We start from the raw sequence: 16,504 nt of genomic DNA, 5'->3' as shown, positions 1-16,504 counted from the left end.
TTGCCATGGAGAGACTCTGCCTGGTACCTCATCCAAGCCTTCCCTGAAGCATCAATCCCCTTGTGGTGATGAGGATAGCTAGAAGGATACAAAGCGTGCTGCTATATGTTACCCTCTTCCCCTCCCCTGACCCCATGGCGCTGACTCTACTCACCAGTGGCTCTAACTCTTTGGTGTCTATCAGGTTAAACTCTTTCACAAAATAGTAGAAGTGCTTGTAGCAGGTATTCACATGAGCCTCAGAGCCCATCTGAGTGATTCGGTCAAAGTGGTGGATGTAAACATGAACAAAAACTCGGAAAAGCCTGGAGAGGATCTTCTTTACCACCTGCAGAAAGTTCTTGGGGAATGGAGTACCTAAAAGGGAAGGACCAACAATAAGAAGGAGCACATTTTTTAAAAAAATCATTTATCTTGTGCTCTGGATGACTACAGTGAGTGTGAAAACCTGATAAGTTTTTCTAAACTAACAACACACATCTGCTACTCAGTTGACAGGATATTTCAATATTCTAGTTTTAGTCTAGTTCAAAAAATTTTAAATTATACAAAGGTTTGGTTTTTAATCCAAACAGTCCTGTAGGTTTTATGTTGTTTTTAACTTTTGGTATAGTTTTTGCTTTAGGAAAAAACGGGAAGTTAATTATGGGACTAGACTAATTACTATAGTTCATGTGATGGAGTAGAAAGTATGATGGACTCGGGAGTCAAGAGAACAGGTTCAAATAACAGCTGTAACTGCAATTCCTTAGCCGTGTGCCAGTAAGCAGTTCATTATCCTCTCTAAGGCCCAATTTCCCCATCTATAAAATGGGAATAATCATGGCCCTGTTGCATTAATAGAGTTGTGAGGAAAACACTTTGTAGAACTTTAAAAGTGCCACAAAAATGTTAGCTATTGTTATTTAAAAAATTATTTTAGCTGCCACCTCTGATTGTGATCCTGTATCTCTGCACCACTGCCCTCAATGGGTAAACATAACAGGATAAGACTTCAGGTCAAGATGGCTGCCTGAATGGGAGGCAGACCATTCAGTTCCCATGTACTTAATCCAGCAAATCTATAAACCACATAATCATCAAGAAACCCAATAAGAAACTGCAGCGCATCATGACTTCCATCTCAGAACTTCACAAGATGTCAGCCAGAGTCTGAGGGCTCAGAAAAGTTCTATTCATTCTATCTACTCCTAGGAACACTACTGCCAAAATCCAGAGTCTACAGGTCAAAGCAGTCAGAAAGAAAGAATTCAAGGACTGAGGAGCCACAGTCAGACTCACACATGATTTATCAGCCACCACTACAAAGAAGTACAAACTCTGAAATACTAATATTCCAGAAGACAAAGGATGTAGGCTCATAGCCAAGAATAATTTACCCAGCAAAACTGAGTATAATCCTACAGGGGACAAAAATGGATCTTTAATGAAATCAAAGACTTCCAAACATTCCTGATGTAAAGACCAGAGCTGCATATAAATTTTGAAATGCAAACACTTCAAAGAGTCGAGATACACAAAAAAGTAAACATGAATGAATAATCCTAACAGCCTAACCAGGATAAACTGCTTACGTTCCAATACGAAGAGTTGATAGATGTGTCCCTCAGAATTCTATCATCATCAGGGGTCTCAGAGGAGGTTTAATTAGACAAAAGGTTTGTAGCAGTTGTATCTTGATGTTCTTAAAGGAAGAATGGAAAAGGAAGGAAATCTCACACTTGAGATTTTCCTTCTTATCTGAACTGAACAAAGGAGAGAACACACACACACACACACACACACACACACACACACACACGAGCTGGATACAGAAATATATTACCTGCAATAGGGAAACAAGAGGGAAAAGGAGAGAAGGGAGAAGGGGGATACACAGGGTGGGTGGATTAAGGGACACGTTAGTACTAAGCAAAACAAACTACTAAGGATGTAAAAAATAGTTAAAACTCTTTCTGAGGTGGTAAAGAATGGGAATCTGATGGGGGTGCCCAGCAAATGGGGAATGACTGAACAAGTTACGATATGTAAATGTGATGGAATTCTATTACGTTATAAGAAATAATGACAGAAGGGTTTCAGAGAAATCTAGCATGAATTGTATGAACTTATACAGAGTGATACAAGCAGAATTAGAATGATTTATGCAACAATATTGTGAAGACAAACAACTCTGAAAGATTTAAGGACTCTGATTATTATAACGATCAACCATAACTGCAGAGTACTCAATGAAACATACTATTCCTGAAAGAGAAGTAAAAGACTCAAGAGTACATAATGTGACTTTTTTTTTTTGGAGTTGGTCAATGAGGACATTAATTTTGCTTCACTAGAAATGTTTGTAATAGGAATTTTGCTATTTTTCCTTCTCAAATGGGGAGGGGGATGGAAGTGTAATGAGGATGTTTACAGATTAAAAAGATTAATATAAAAACAAACAAAAAAAGCAAGTAGTATGAAATGGAGATTCACAGTTGGTACAGAGAATCCTCTTATTGCATTCTGCTGTGTGTATGGAAAATGTTCTTTTTTGGTATTTAACTTCAAAATAGAAAAAAAATTTAAATCTAATACAAAGATCTTTAGAAAACGGTCTAAACTTTTTTGAGCAAGTTACCACCTGGGCCTTTATAATAATTTTGTTAAACAAGTATTTTAAATGAATTAGCATTAACTGTAATGGAATTTAGTCTATTTACATATATAGTAGCAAAGCCTCCTAAAAGATTGCTATACATACGTAGCACTCAGCTTCCAGTTAAGTTCAGTACATCAATAATACAGGATCACAGATTTAGAGCTGAAAAGGGCCTTGGATATCACCTAAATGGAGTGCCTCCATTTTGTAAAATGTAAGCCCAGAGACGTTAGGTGACTTTCAAAGGTCCTACAGGGAAGGAATAGTAGCACAGCCAGGGCTGAACTCAGGTCTTTTGACTCTACCACACTCAACTACATCTTTTTATTGATTTCAATTTAGAGGTATCAACTTCATTTCCAACGGAAGAAACTGAGACACTGAGCAGCGAAGTGCCTTGCTCAAGATCACACAACCAGGTGGTGATGCTTGGTGGAGCTGCCAGTTCTGTTACAATGCTGGTACTGAATTGAGGTTAAAAAAAAAGCCCAGAGAAGATATTGAAAAGTTAACAAAGAACATCTGAGGAAAAGTGATGACAGGTATTATTTAACTTACAGAAGCTGAGGGACAATCTGAATGAATCATATAAGGAACAGTAACCAAAATAAATGCTTTCCACAGCTACCCAGAATAGAACAAGAAAAAATATGTTTAAATCACATTATGAAGGATTTAGATTAGAGAGGAAGAAGAATTTCTTGGCTAGGAGAGTTGTTGAATATTGCAATAGGCTACCAGAGAGCCTGTGGAAAATCTTTCTCTGGAGATCCTTTATTTAGATACAGCTTTTTTTCAGTTAGGATATATTTAGATATAGACCTGTTTTAAACGAACGAGATAATTTATAAAGTTATTTTCCAGTCCTTTAATTCTCTGATACAGGAAACATCATTTGGGAGATTTAATTTTTTTTAATCTTAATAACCAAGTATATAGTCTATAAAATCAGATCCAATGAGCAATCCAATGAGTCTATGTGCAAGGCACTGGAAATACAAAGAAATAAACAAAACTGTCCTTGCTCTCAAGCTTACATGTCATTTGGAAGAAACAAATTTTTCACGAAAAAGCAAACGGAATAAATACATACACAAAATATCCAAATTTAATTAATTTTGAGGGAGAGGGGCAATACTAACTGGAGGAGACAGGAAAGGGTTCTAATAGGAGGTGGAGGTTAAACTGAACCTTGAAGGGAGGAACCAGGGTTTCTACAAGGAAGAGATGAGGAGGGAATAAATTCAAAGTATGAAGGCAGTTGGTACAAAAGAATGGAGAAAGAAAATGGATGTTGTGCATATAGAATGGGAATATGACTAGAAGGCAGAGTCAGAAAGAAAGAGCAGTGTGAAACCAATCTGAAAAGCCAAGTGGGAAGCAGACTGTGAAGGGCTTTAAAGGCCAAAGAAAGGAGTTTGTATTTTATCCTGGAGGCAAAAAGAACCCATTAAATGCTTCAACAGAGGAGTGACACAGTCTAAAAACTTTAGCAACTGGGTGAACCCTATTCATCAGGATTAGGGCTAACACTTTCCTACTTTCTCCAGCTTTAGAAGATTGGAATCACCCTTTGAGTAAGCCACACACTTTTCAGCTGTTCTTCTGGCAGATATGCAGGTAACTGAATTCCTCCATCATGACAACACTACGTCTTTGTGCCAAATGTGTGTTCTATCACCTTGAGGCAGAATCACAAAATTTCACAGCTGGAAGGCACCCCATAATCTAGTCCAACAACGCCCTTTATCATATACCCTCAAAGTGAGCAGAATGGGGAAACTTTCTGGAGAGCTCTCATTATTACCAAGTTTTCCCTACATCAAATCTAAATGTACTGTTGAATCATGACCTTTGACACTCTTATTTGCAATGATTCTAGAGAGTCTGACATGACCACAGAAGACTATGGCATGAGCTAAGCTACATAATGCAACCCTGAAGGAGTCTGAGAAATTTTCTTTTATATTGGGAAACTTTGCTTCTATTTAACTTGTTGCACCATGTCCCGTTAACTGTCACCCTTGTCTCATCTTCCCAATCCAATCCAAGAAGCTTTTATAAAATTCTATTTGCCCAGACCAGAGAAGAGTTTGGAGTTTGGCACTGGCACCCATTAATGTGTGTCTAAAATGTGGTGTCCAAAAGGAAACGTAATATTCCATAAATGGTCTGACCAGGCAAAGTACACTGGGATTCTCACTCCCCTTTCTCCTGCATTTCATCTGGTTCAACCTATACCTGAACAACCTAACAAGTGGGCACCTAGACTCTTCCTGAAGACCTCCCTCAAGAGGCATTTCTCCCTACCTACCCACCCACCGCACCAGCCCTGGCAGCCTATTTTAGTTCTTCTACTTAGGAAGCTTTTTCTGTATCAAGACTAACTTGACTCCCACTCGCTTGTCCAAGTTGTGCCCTTGTCTAACTTCTGATCTACCTTTTGCTCTGCCCATGTGGTCCATATCAGAATCCCATGGCAATAGCTTTCTATTTCTCCTCAGCTGATCTTCACCCAAATGGTCTTCATGTTTCTCCAATCAGGTTCTTAAACTACTTCATGAGTCAAACTTAACATATAATGTTACTCCCTTTTTTTTAATCTCTTCTAAATACTCCTCCAAAACCATCCACCAGTCACAAGTCCCACACTGTAATTGCTATAAGGTCAAAGTTCTCTCCTTGCAACAGAAACTGTAGTTCACTCTATTAGCCATATGTTGTGCATTCTGTATACAGAAATATAGTCATAAGGATTATTGCTGGCTCTTTCCTTGGATATAATTTCCTAGAAAGTCCTGTTCTCCTCCATTTCTACTCTATGTTGTGCTTGCTGCTCTTGACAGGAGGGACCTTGGGACATGATAGAATAGGAGGGAGCTTGAAACATATACAATGAACGTAAATACCATAAAACTAAAATACCACCCCTAGGATTTATTTGGGCAGTTTTTCCCATTTCCTTTCCTTTTCAAATTGGTCTCTAGATTAGATTCTGAAGACTACAGGCAAATATGTTAAATGTAATCCATCTCTTGTAAGAGCAAATTATTGTGATATTTAAGCCCTAGTTCCATTCTGACGCCATCTTCTTAGCCACTCACTCACTTTTCAGATCTGCCACTCTCTTCTAAATCATTAGGTATATTGGGTAAAAATAATAAAACTACTTGTGAACCTATGGCCTTCAGTTTTTGTTTTGTTTTATTCGGGACTTCATAACCATTAGCAATGGTTTCTGAAATATCAAAATGTTTTATTAATATTTGTGTTTATCAGTAGATTCATATTTCATCTGTATGGTTACTGGGGTAGTGTCTCCACCAATCTAAAGAAACTCAATCTGTATGTTTGTTATCCATGTTTTCCCGTAAATCTTAAAGGATGTCTTCCTCTGGCTCTTTTTTTGTGAATACCATGAAACATAATGCCATTTATATCCACTGCCCCTCCCCCTTATATGCTGCTGCTGTCTTTTACTTTGCTTCTAGCACGCAAATCATCATGGGTAACACGATGCAACTTGTTTATATCTACCATGGCTCTCTAGATTTGGAGTTAGAAAACCTCACTTTGCCACTGACTTCTCCCTGGGCAAGTTATTTCGCTTCCCTAGGACTTAGTTTCCTCATCTATAAAATAGAGGTGATGGACTAGATTATCTCTAAGGTCCCTTTCGGGTCTTAATTCTATGATCTTCTGATCTGCATGACTAAAAGTCATAACATCTATCTCTGGGAGACAGACCTACATATGCTAAAAGATGGGTCTAAACTACAAAACATGAACATTCTCATTTCCATTCCAAAGGACTAGTCTCCTGCAAAGACCGTAGCTCTACTTCTACCTTCCAAATAGTGCCATCACATGCATGGCTCTTCTGCCAAACCTAAAATTTCCATCGTTAATGGATTAGACAACAAAGGTACTCTTTGCCAACAGCAACTCTAACAGTCACCTCCATTACCTCAGGAGTCTTTAAGCCTTTTTCCATGAACAAATTAAGTATATCAGACTTGAGATAATGTATGTAAAATGCTTTACAAACTTTAAGCTTAAATATTCATCTATTTTTGTTGTTAATATTATTACTTCAAGGGTCCATGATTCTATAGGTATGGGCACTCCTTTCCTTGATGCAGACCCCAACCTCTTCTACGCTCTTAGAAGTTGCAGTGGCAGAAAAAGTTCACCATCCCATGGCCAAACTTCTGGTAATAAGCCTCTTCAAATTACTCAGAAGTTTTCCAGCCTAGAGAGAATCTGTTAGGCTCCACACTGTGCTGAGGTAGCTTTTGAGAACCCAGGGTCATCTCCCTGCCACGATGAAGCAACAGAGGAGGACTATCTATACAGATAGGTAGATGTGTCAATCAGAAAGCACTGAAGTCACGGGTGCCTGGCTCTGTGCTAGGTGCTTGTAATGCAAAACCCAAACTGAAAGTCTCTGCTCTCAATGAGCTCACGATTTACCAGGTAGACTACATGCATGCATCTAAGTATACACAATAACTACAAGATCGTTTGAGGGGGAAGCACCAGCAGCTATAGATCCTGTGCACACCCACACACAAATGTTTTTAGGTTAGAGCTAGAAGGGATCTTAGAAACCAAGTCCAATACTCTCATTTTACCGATGAAGGAATCAGAGGGGGTAAGAAATGACCTTTCTAAAATTACATAAAAAGTTACATTTATCCTAGTATCACAGAGAAGAGGGCATCCAAGAAATCATATAGTTTGGCTTTTTACTTTACTAGTGAGGATACTGAGCCCAGAGATCAGCACTGATTTTCCCAAAGTCACACAGCAAACAGAGAAAGTCAAGTTAGACCTCAGCTTTCAGTTTCTCTGACTCTCTTTTCAGTTACACCAGTAATATCCATCTTCGTGTCTCTCTGTAAAGAGGCAGTGTAGCATAGCCAATTGAATACTGGATTTGGAGTCTGGAAGACCTGGGCTCCAATCTCACTTGACATTAGCTGTGTGACTCTGGGCAAGGGATTTAAGCTCTCTGAGTCTCAGGCTACTTTAAGTCCTACCTAAGTAAAAAATGGCTATAATTTATGTGAATAGAGAGACTTTCCACATGGAAGGAATGACATACACATCCTTGATATATTGGTATTTGCAGTTATCTAGGTATAAAGATAACTGATGACAATAATAATAATCTACATTTATACACTGCTTCAAGGTTTGCGAAGGAAGTACTTTCACAAACCTATCAGGTAGAAAGTACAAGTATCATTTCCCTTATTTCACAGATAAGAGAACTGAAATTAAATAACTTGGTCAGAGATAAATATACCAATAACATGTGTCTCTATATAGTTTAACCAGATTTTTTTCAAAAAACATTTTCATCATGTTTTTCCCCCTCTCAAAAACCTTAACTGTTACCCCAGTACCTTCAGGATAAAGTCCAAATTGCTTAGCCTGGAATTAGAAGCCTGCTACAATAATGTCTCTATCTTTCTACTCTTATCACAGACTACAAGTAGTCCTACATGAACACTGCTCTGTAAAATTTTCTGCACACATTCCTATTTTCTTGCTTCCATGCCTTTTATCATGTGGTTTCACAGATTTAGAGTTGGAAGGAACCACAGAAATCATCTAGTCTAACCCTGTCACTTGGTAGATATGGAAACTGAAGTCAAAGGAATTAAGTGACTGCCTAAGGTCACAAACGTATTAAGTAGCAGGTCCTCGGGCTCTAAATCCAGAATTTTTTCCACTGCCTCTAAAAATGCTGGACATTCCTTTCTGACCATCCAAATTCCGCCTGTCCGTTCAGAACAAAGCTATGGTGCACTACCAGAGCTCCTCACTCTTCACCTTCTTCCTCTACAACAGGTTTTCTATACTACAGGTACAGAAATGATTGAAAAATGAATCACCAATCCCTTGGGACATTTCTGAACCACCGGCTTATATTGTTCTTTAACTTAATTTTGAATGTTTTTAAGCCTTCCTGCCTTAATTTTAAGTTCTTCAAGGACTAAGGCCAATTTTCCACATCTAGAGTTTTGAAACCTGTAAACACAGCTTAAAGAATAAAGATAACAGAGCGGCAAAGGGACTTAAAAATTCAATGTAAGAAGTGGCAGAAACTTCAGAACATGGATAGTGTAACGCTAATGTTCATCTAGTTGAACCCCTTAATTTTCCAGAGGAGAAAATGGGCCCAAAGACTACAAATGACGTGCCTAACGGCACACAGTGGCCTGGCAGAGGAGCCCTAAGCTCAGTGCCTTAGCAATGCTTTAATGCATGACACGCTCACTTCATTTTTCATTTGATTAGGCAACTAGATGTAAGCCTAGGCAGGGGAGATATTGAAATGAGAGGGGTTACAAAGGGGTGACAGATACATTTCAGGAGGTGTATAGAAAGCAAGGCCTACTTAGCCGAAGGGTGACCCCCACTTACTTGGTTTTTCCTGAGACCAACCCTGCATGAAGACTAATGTCATAAATAACAATTCATGGCCAACCACCAAGAACTGCATTTCTTTCAGTTCAAAATTATTTTTTAAAATCATATATAATTCTCAAGGAAAACAATTAAAAATAGGCATGAAGAAGACCAAGAATGATCAGATTTCACCTTATATTATAAAGTGGTAATCACCAAAATTATGTGGTACTGGTTAAAAAAATTGAAAAGGAAATCAGTGGAATTAAATTGACAAACATCAAAAAGAAAGCAAATGTAAACTCCTGACTACAAAATGTAAAGGGATAGAACAATAAGAAAAATAATCAAAACTGAATGCCTTGAAATTATGATGATTAAAAGGAGAAATACAAGAAAAAACCTCCCTGTACTTCTTTGAGAAAGTGGGGAAATATGGGTGTGGAACTGCATAAAATATCTAATTTCTCCACTAAACTGGTTAGTTTTGCTAAATTGTTTTTTCCTCTTTTATTATTTGTTATAAAGGACAGATACATTAGGAAATGCAGTTACTATAAAAACAAAAGATGTGGATACAAAGTTATATTTTAGAAAGCAAAACCAGGCACTGTGCTAAATGCTGCACAATTCAGGTAATGGTCTGGTGAAGCCTTTCCAAAATGGTGTTTTTAAAGGCATAAAATAAAATACACAAGATTGCGAAGGAAATGATCATGAAGTGACCTTTATGGTTATCTTTTAAAAAAATTATAAAAGTGCTACAGAAGAACTGGAAACCCTCAAGACTTCTAAAAAGTAGAGATCTAATGTAGTTCATCACAGCATAGACAAGCAAACAAGTCAATGGATGGGAGATAAAACACGTGCTGTAACAGAAGGACAACAACAGGGTAAACTACTGTTCAAACACCAGAGCCAACATCTGAGCATCTGCCATCACCGTCACTGTGGTGATAGAACTGCTCTGCCATTCTCAAATATAACAAAACACACTCCTAACACACAAAATGTAAGTGGATGTCTACCTTAGCCTTTTACAGATGAGAAAACTGAGACCAGAAGTAACGACCCAAGGACACACTGCAAGGACTGGTACTCCAAGGTTTTTGCCAGCACACTATGCCAAGGGTCAACACATCAGCAGGAGATAATAAGAAATCTTTAACTACTGGAGAATCTCACTCAAGGAAGCTAAGTAGGGACCATGAGTTTTTTTGGTAATGAACTACTTTTTATGTCCCTGAAATGAGAAAATGGATGTGGGAATCTGGTGTGAATGGAAAGGGAGATTTGGCTTAGCTTTCTTGCCACACTTTACATTTTATTTTAAGTTATTTACCTGGGCAGAAGGAGGATGGTTAGGATGATGTTAGCAGCTGCCAAGTGGATATAACCCCTCACTACCTGAAATGGACCATGTTAATGGAGACCAGTCCCAAACTGACCTGGTTACTTTAACTAGGACCCAGTTGGACCCTGGCAGCACAGGCATGAGAAGAATAGAAGAATTCTCTCTCTATCAGAGATCAGTATTGCTCTGTGCTCCAAGTTCATTGTGCCCCCTACCACAACTCTGCTTTGGCTCCAGGAACTTCATGAAGTGAAGTCTACACATTCTTTCCAATTTCTCTAAGAGAAGCACCAGCTTCTGTAGCAGCTGGGCCTTGGAATGAACTGCCTCATAAGGGTCACAGACTCAAGTCTTGATGCCTCCGGAACTCAGCACTTGACAGGCCTGGAAATCAGTGCCCTGAACAGACAGGACTGTCAATGCTAGCAGGGGTGGCAAATGGAAAAGAGAAGGTAAGAGACAGCAAAAGCTTTTCCCCCTTATTTCTAATTTCTTAGATAGGAGCCCCACAGCCACAACTCACCGACATTGGTAGGGAAGATGTCTTCATTGTTGATCTGAACCTCAATCCAGTCCATCAAAAGGTTCATATACTTGGGTGCAGAGAGAGCAGTCGGCTTCCGGTATTTCTGTTCATCCTGCCATCGATACTCGTACTTAGGGCCCCCAGACATCACTGGACACGACTGCTCAGTGCAGTTATCACTGATGGTTCCATAAATAAGGTTGATGCGATTGAAGAAGTCTACCACATGCACAGCCACCCAGTCATTTAGTTCCTCATCAGATGGCAACTGAACAGCTAACTTCAGATCTAGCCCTGCATTGAGGGAAGCTTGAGCCTTCTTGTGAAGTTCAAATCTCTGTGTGCCTGGCTCAAATTTGCGCTTGGGCCGAAAGGTTTTGTCCTTGTTGAAAACCTGCTTTAAGAAGGGGTTGGACATTTTCCCCCCTTCTGCTATGGCTTTGTTCTCTCTTTACAATTCTTCAAAGAAAAAGCACGATGCCTGCTGACTTGAAAGAGGGCCCTGAAAATGCACTGGGATCCCTGGAGATCTGCAATACAGAATTAAATAATTATTACGTTAGAAGTTAGGGATCTCTCCTTTGTCAAAGCCAAAGTCAGCTGAACTTCCTCAATGAAGAGAGTTGTCAGTTCTGAATTAAGACACCTCAAATCCATACAATACGGTACAAGTTCCTTGGCTCCCTAGCAACATACCCTACTGCTCAGCAGAAAACCTGCAGACTGAACTGTGGGGAAAACACAGCTCCGTAAAGTTTGACCTTAACATTTCTTTTCTTTTCAAAGAAGTTCCAAGGTCTGGTCAAATGTGGAAAGATATGTCTTCTTTATCCTGGGCCATAATTTCCTTTCCACAAATCTGAGAATTTGAAAGTTGGAAGGAACCTCAGTCACCATCTAGTCCATAAAAGGAATCTCTGTTATGTAACATGCCCTACAAGAGATCATCCAGCCTCTGCCTGGGGAGCTCCAAGGAGGGAGAACTCATCACTTGTCTAGGTATTCCATTCCACTTTTGACAGAATCCTCAGGAAAAATTATTAGGAATTTCCTGATGTTTCACCTAAATTTGCCCCTGGACAACTTTCACTCTGGGGCCAAACAGAACAAGCCTCATTCTGTCTCCACATGACAGAAAGCCCTGGCCAGTATCTGTCTGTTCTTAGTCTCCTCAAGGATCTAGTATCATTCCAGAGGGGCTGTTTATCAGTTGTCCTTAAACCCTGGCACCCAGAACTCAACACAGAGCTCTGAGTGGTCTGATGAGGGAAGATCACCAGTGGGCTACTACTACCCTATTTCTGGAGGCTCTGTCCCTCTTAATGCATTCCAAGATCACATGATTATTTTTTTGCTACCACATTACACTGCTGATTCTTATTGACCTTAAAATCCATTAAGACACTCCCATTTTTTTCAGAACTGCCTCTCCATGTCGCCTCCATTTTATACTTATGAAGTTAATTTGTTTGGATCCAAGTGCAAGTCTTTATACATTTATCCCTTATAAGACAGCTCTTCAGCCTGTCAAGATCTTTCTGTGTCCTGACTCTGTCATCCACTGTTATTCTTCCTCCCAGCTCTGAGTCATCCACAGATTTGATAAGCATGCCTTCCATGTATTCCTCCACAGCTCTTTGGTATGCCTCTACAAAAGGTGACTTTCTACACAAGGATGGCAGTTTTTCCTTAAAAAACATTTTAAATTATAAAATTAATAACTGTCCATAAAAACAAATCAAATAAAGATATGGCGCAAAATCCTACACAAAACCCATATATTATTTTCACGAGTTTGAGAAATATCATACAACCTCAACTTGGAGCCTCCTGATTTAGTTCTAACTCAGAGGCAAGGCTGAAATTTAAAGCTTCATGGACTATTACAGATGGAATAGACCCTGAAGATCATTTACCTTAAGCCATTCATTTTTAAAATGAGGAAACTGAGTCAGAAAAAGAAAAAGGGATTTTCCCCAGTGTCACTCAGAAAATGAAAGCCCAGAAGCCAAAGCTGTCTTTTGACTCCAAGCTCAGCACAGCTTCCAATATAGTCTCAATACCTCTCTTTTTCTCAGTGGTACAGCAGAAATGATGCACTAGGCAATAATCATAGAACTGCAGAGTTAGAAGGGGTCTTAGAGATCCCTTCATCGAAGTGAGGAACTATGATATTATATCCCTAAGTACTATGTTAGTTGAAGAATGGAAAATATGACATCAAATATGGCAAAACAAGGCCTAACCAGGAAATATAATGAAAAACAAGCACCACTACAATCCTGTCTGAGTTTTAAAAGTTCAGTGAATAGGAGAAAACAAGAGTACTTGAGATAGAAGTACATATCATTAGAAGATCCAAAACAACAACAAAAAGATTCTGAAAAAGTAGCAAGCTTTTGCAAAGGTAGATAGTTAGCATCTATATTCCTCTGCATTTCAAAGTCTGGTGAGTGAGAAACAAGTCATAACTTTACCACATCCTGTACCCAAAAGTCCTTAATTACCTTTATCCCAGCAGCACAGAAAATGGTATAAAACATGTCTCAGAGGCTTTCCTGTTTCTAAGTAGTTGTTTATGGTTTAGACAAAGATTTACTTTAGAACAGAACAGTCACCAAGCTGGTTTTCTTGAGTATAGGAAAAAAAAAAGGAATGTGAATGAGGGGTGCAGGGTTAGCTGACTGTCCCAGGATACTTTTCCTACAAGAAGATGCAAGCTAAGGTTCTACCAAAACCCAGCCTTTCAAAGTCCAGTGTCAGAAAAGAGAAATGAAAAGTTCTAAGATCTGTACTCAGGAAATATATTTATCCATTTAATAATTAGCTGAATGTTTATTATAAGCATAGCAACGTGAGAGATATGACGCAATATTGGCCCTTAAGGCACTTACAATCTAGGTAGGGGGAGACAAGAGAGACAGGTGAACTGGTTAAATATACAAGAAACTATATGATTAAATAACAAATGACTAGCATTGGCAGTATAGGATACAGATTTTCAGAGGGAGGAAAGGAAAAGGTTAAAATATTTGAGCCAAAAGGAATGGTTTAAGCAGTAGGACCAATAGAGAAATGCACAACTATATTCTGGGTACAGTAAAGAGACAAGTCTATGGTGAATAAGAGTTTGCACAAGTAGTAAGAGGTAAGGGACAAATGTCGCTCAGTCACTTCAGTTGTGCCCATTTTTCTGTGACCCCATTTGGTGTTTTCTTGGCAAAGTGGTTTGCCATTTCCTTCTCCTCCTCATTTTACAGATGAGGAACTGAGGCGAACATGGACAAGGGACTTGCCCAGTGTCACTCAGCTAGTAGGTGTCTGCAGCTGGATGAGAACTCAAAGATGGGTCTTCCTGATTCCAAGCCCAGTGTTCTACCTACTGTGCCATCTAGCTGCAGGGACAAATGTAGCCTGGTGCAAATTTATAGATGCTGCTGAATCCCTAAATGGGGATTTGGGACTTTATCTTCTATGCAATGAGGAACCAGTAAAACTTCTAACAGCAAAGTGACATGATTGAAGTGGCATTTAGGAAGATAATTCTGGCAGTGGTACAGAGGATGACTGAGAAAGAGAAAGAACTATTCTTTGACTCCTACATCCTAGACCTTGTCTGCAAATCAACAACAAACCATTCCATTAATTCTTAATTCCTGTTTTTACCATGTTAATAGATCCCTAACCAAGAATGAAATAACAGAAAATGCCTCTTACCAAGACAGGCTTAAAGTCCGAGTCCCTAAACTGAAGGTATAACATTTCTGTCAACTGTTTATCTCCATCAATGACTGTATTTTTCCCTCCTTACCTGTTAGCTACTTTCCATCTCTAAATTCCACTTAAGTACTATTCTGATACCTAATCATAGTGTGGAGATAATATCAGATTCAATGGATCATAGAATTTAGAACTAGAAGGGACATTAAAACAGATGGTGCAGTGGATAGAGCACAGGCCTGGAATTAGGAAGACCTAAGTTCAAATTCAACTTCAGACACTTCTATGTGATTCGAGGCAAGTCATCTGTCTGCCTCAGTTTAACAATATTTTCTCTACAACTTTCTTAAGTCTAGACAATCAGTACAACAATAAATCAAGTCCTGATTTGCAGTTTTTGTGGGTTTCACTGAAAATTTAATAATTGGTTCACTAGTTAGAGCTGTTTCCAGCATACCACAACTTTTCAGGTAATTGTAAATACATCAACTCACTGGGATGTAGAGAAGGTCATGAACTCCATGACATGATGAAGAGACATACTCTGCAGAGCAGCTAGGTGGCTCGGGGCTTAGAATAATGGGCCTAGAGTCAGGAAGGCCGGAGTCCAAATCTGGCTTCAGACACTGCCTGGATGTGTGACTTAAGATAAATTATTTAACTTCTGCCTGACTTGGTTTCCCCAACTGTAAAATGTGGATAATAGCACTTACCTTCCCAAGGTTGTTTAAGGATCAAATGAGATAATTGTAAAGCACTTAAACTCAGGCTTTCCTTCGTGTCAGTGTCTGACATGTAGTAAGTGCTTAGATAAAAGTCTGTTTCCTTTGAGTTCATCTAGTCCAACCCATTCCTCTTATAAATAAACAAAATGAGATACAAAGAGCCCAAGAGATCTAATTCTGGTGTAGGGGTTCTTAATTAACCTTTATGTCTTTAGCAGTATTTGGTAGTGAAGCCTATGGAGTCCCTCTGAGAATAACGTTTTTAGATGCATAAAAATAAAACACATAGTATTATACAGGAAACCACTTATACTGAAAAAGATTTATCAAAATATTTAACAAACAAATTCATGAGTCCCAGGCTAAGAATCTCTGCTCCAGTAAATCTATGATCTTGGACAGATCCTCTAATGAAGCAGACTGTAACTTGTCCCTACCTGCCCATTATATGAATCCTGGGCATGACCTTCTAGAAGATCATGGGTGGGGTGGGGGTAGAGGGGAGAGTGTCACCTGACGTTCTGGGACCTTCATCCTGTGCTCCTGACACTACTGTGGAAACCAATGGAGGCTTCAGTAGTCCTGACATAATTCTTATAGAATGGAGCTGGTCTTCTATGTTTATTCTCAGTTATTTGTTTATATATTTTAAAAATCTGAGTTTGTCCATAAGTTTCTTATGCATCCAGATGAGTCTCTTCAGGATGCACTGGTGTAGTCAGCATACTGTTGAATTTAGGAATCAGGAAAGCCTGTGTTCAAATTCCACATTAGACACTTGGACAAGTAATGATAACTACAACAACTAGGATTTATATAGAACTGTAAAGTTTGCAAAGCATTTTACAAACATGATCTCATTTTATCTTCACAAATATCTGAAAACAGACGAACTCAAGTCTCCTTAACTCCAGGGGCGGCACCTCACACACGCCACGTGGCTGCCTGAGTCACCCGGACTTCTCTGCCTCAGTCTTCTCTTGCGCAGAATGGAATGACAACAGCACCTACTGCACAAGGTCATTATGAGAATCAAGTAAGTCAGTAACTGTGTTGTACACACAGACATACATACACGTGTGTACATAAAGTACTTTCCAAACCTTTAAATGCTCTAT

At 39.1% G+C, this 16,504-nt stretch overlaps 1 protein-coding gene across 1 annotated transcript in view; it reads right to left on the bottom strand.

Moving 5' to 3' along the window:
- Positions 1–16,504, bottom strand: part of MOB3A (MOB kinase activator 3A) — a 35,981-nt gene that overhangs the window by 5,077 nt on the left and 14,400 nt on the right. The window contains exons 2-3 of the mRNA XM_072601494.1: positions 10,939–11,471; positions 155–357 (exon numbers count right to left, since the gene is read on the bottom strand). Coding sequence (XP_072457595.1) covers positions 155–357; positions 10,939–11,359 — 624 coding nt within the window. The 5' untranslated portion in view covers positions 11,360–11,471. The remainder of the gene's footprint in view (positions 1–154; positions 358–10,938; positions 11,472–16,504) is intronic.

The sequence above is a fragment of the Notamacropus eugenii genome, chromosome 4, assembly GCF_028372415.1.
Source record: "Notamacropus eugenii isolate mMacEug1 chromosome 4, mMacEug1.pri_v2, whole genome shotgun sequence".
Lineage (NCBI taxonomy): Eukaryota > Metazoa > Chordata > Mammalia > Diprotodontia > Macropodidae > Notamacropus > Notamacropus eugenii.
This window is presented reverse-complemented; position numbering and strand designations above follow the sequence as displayed.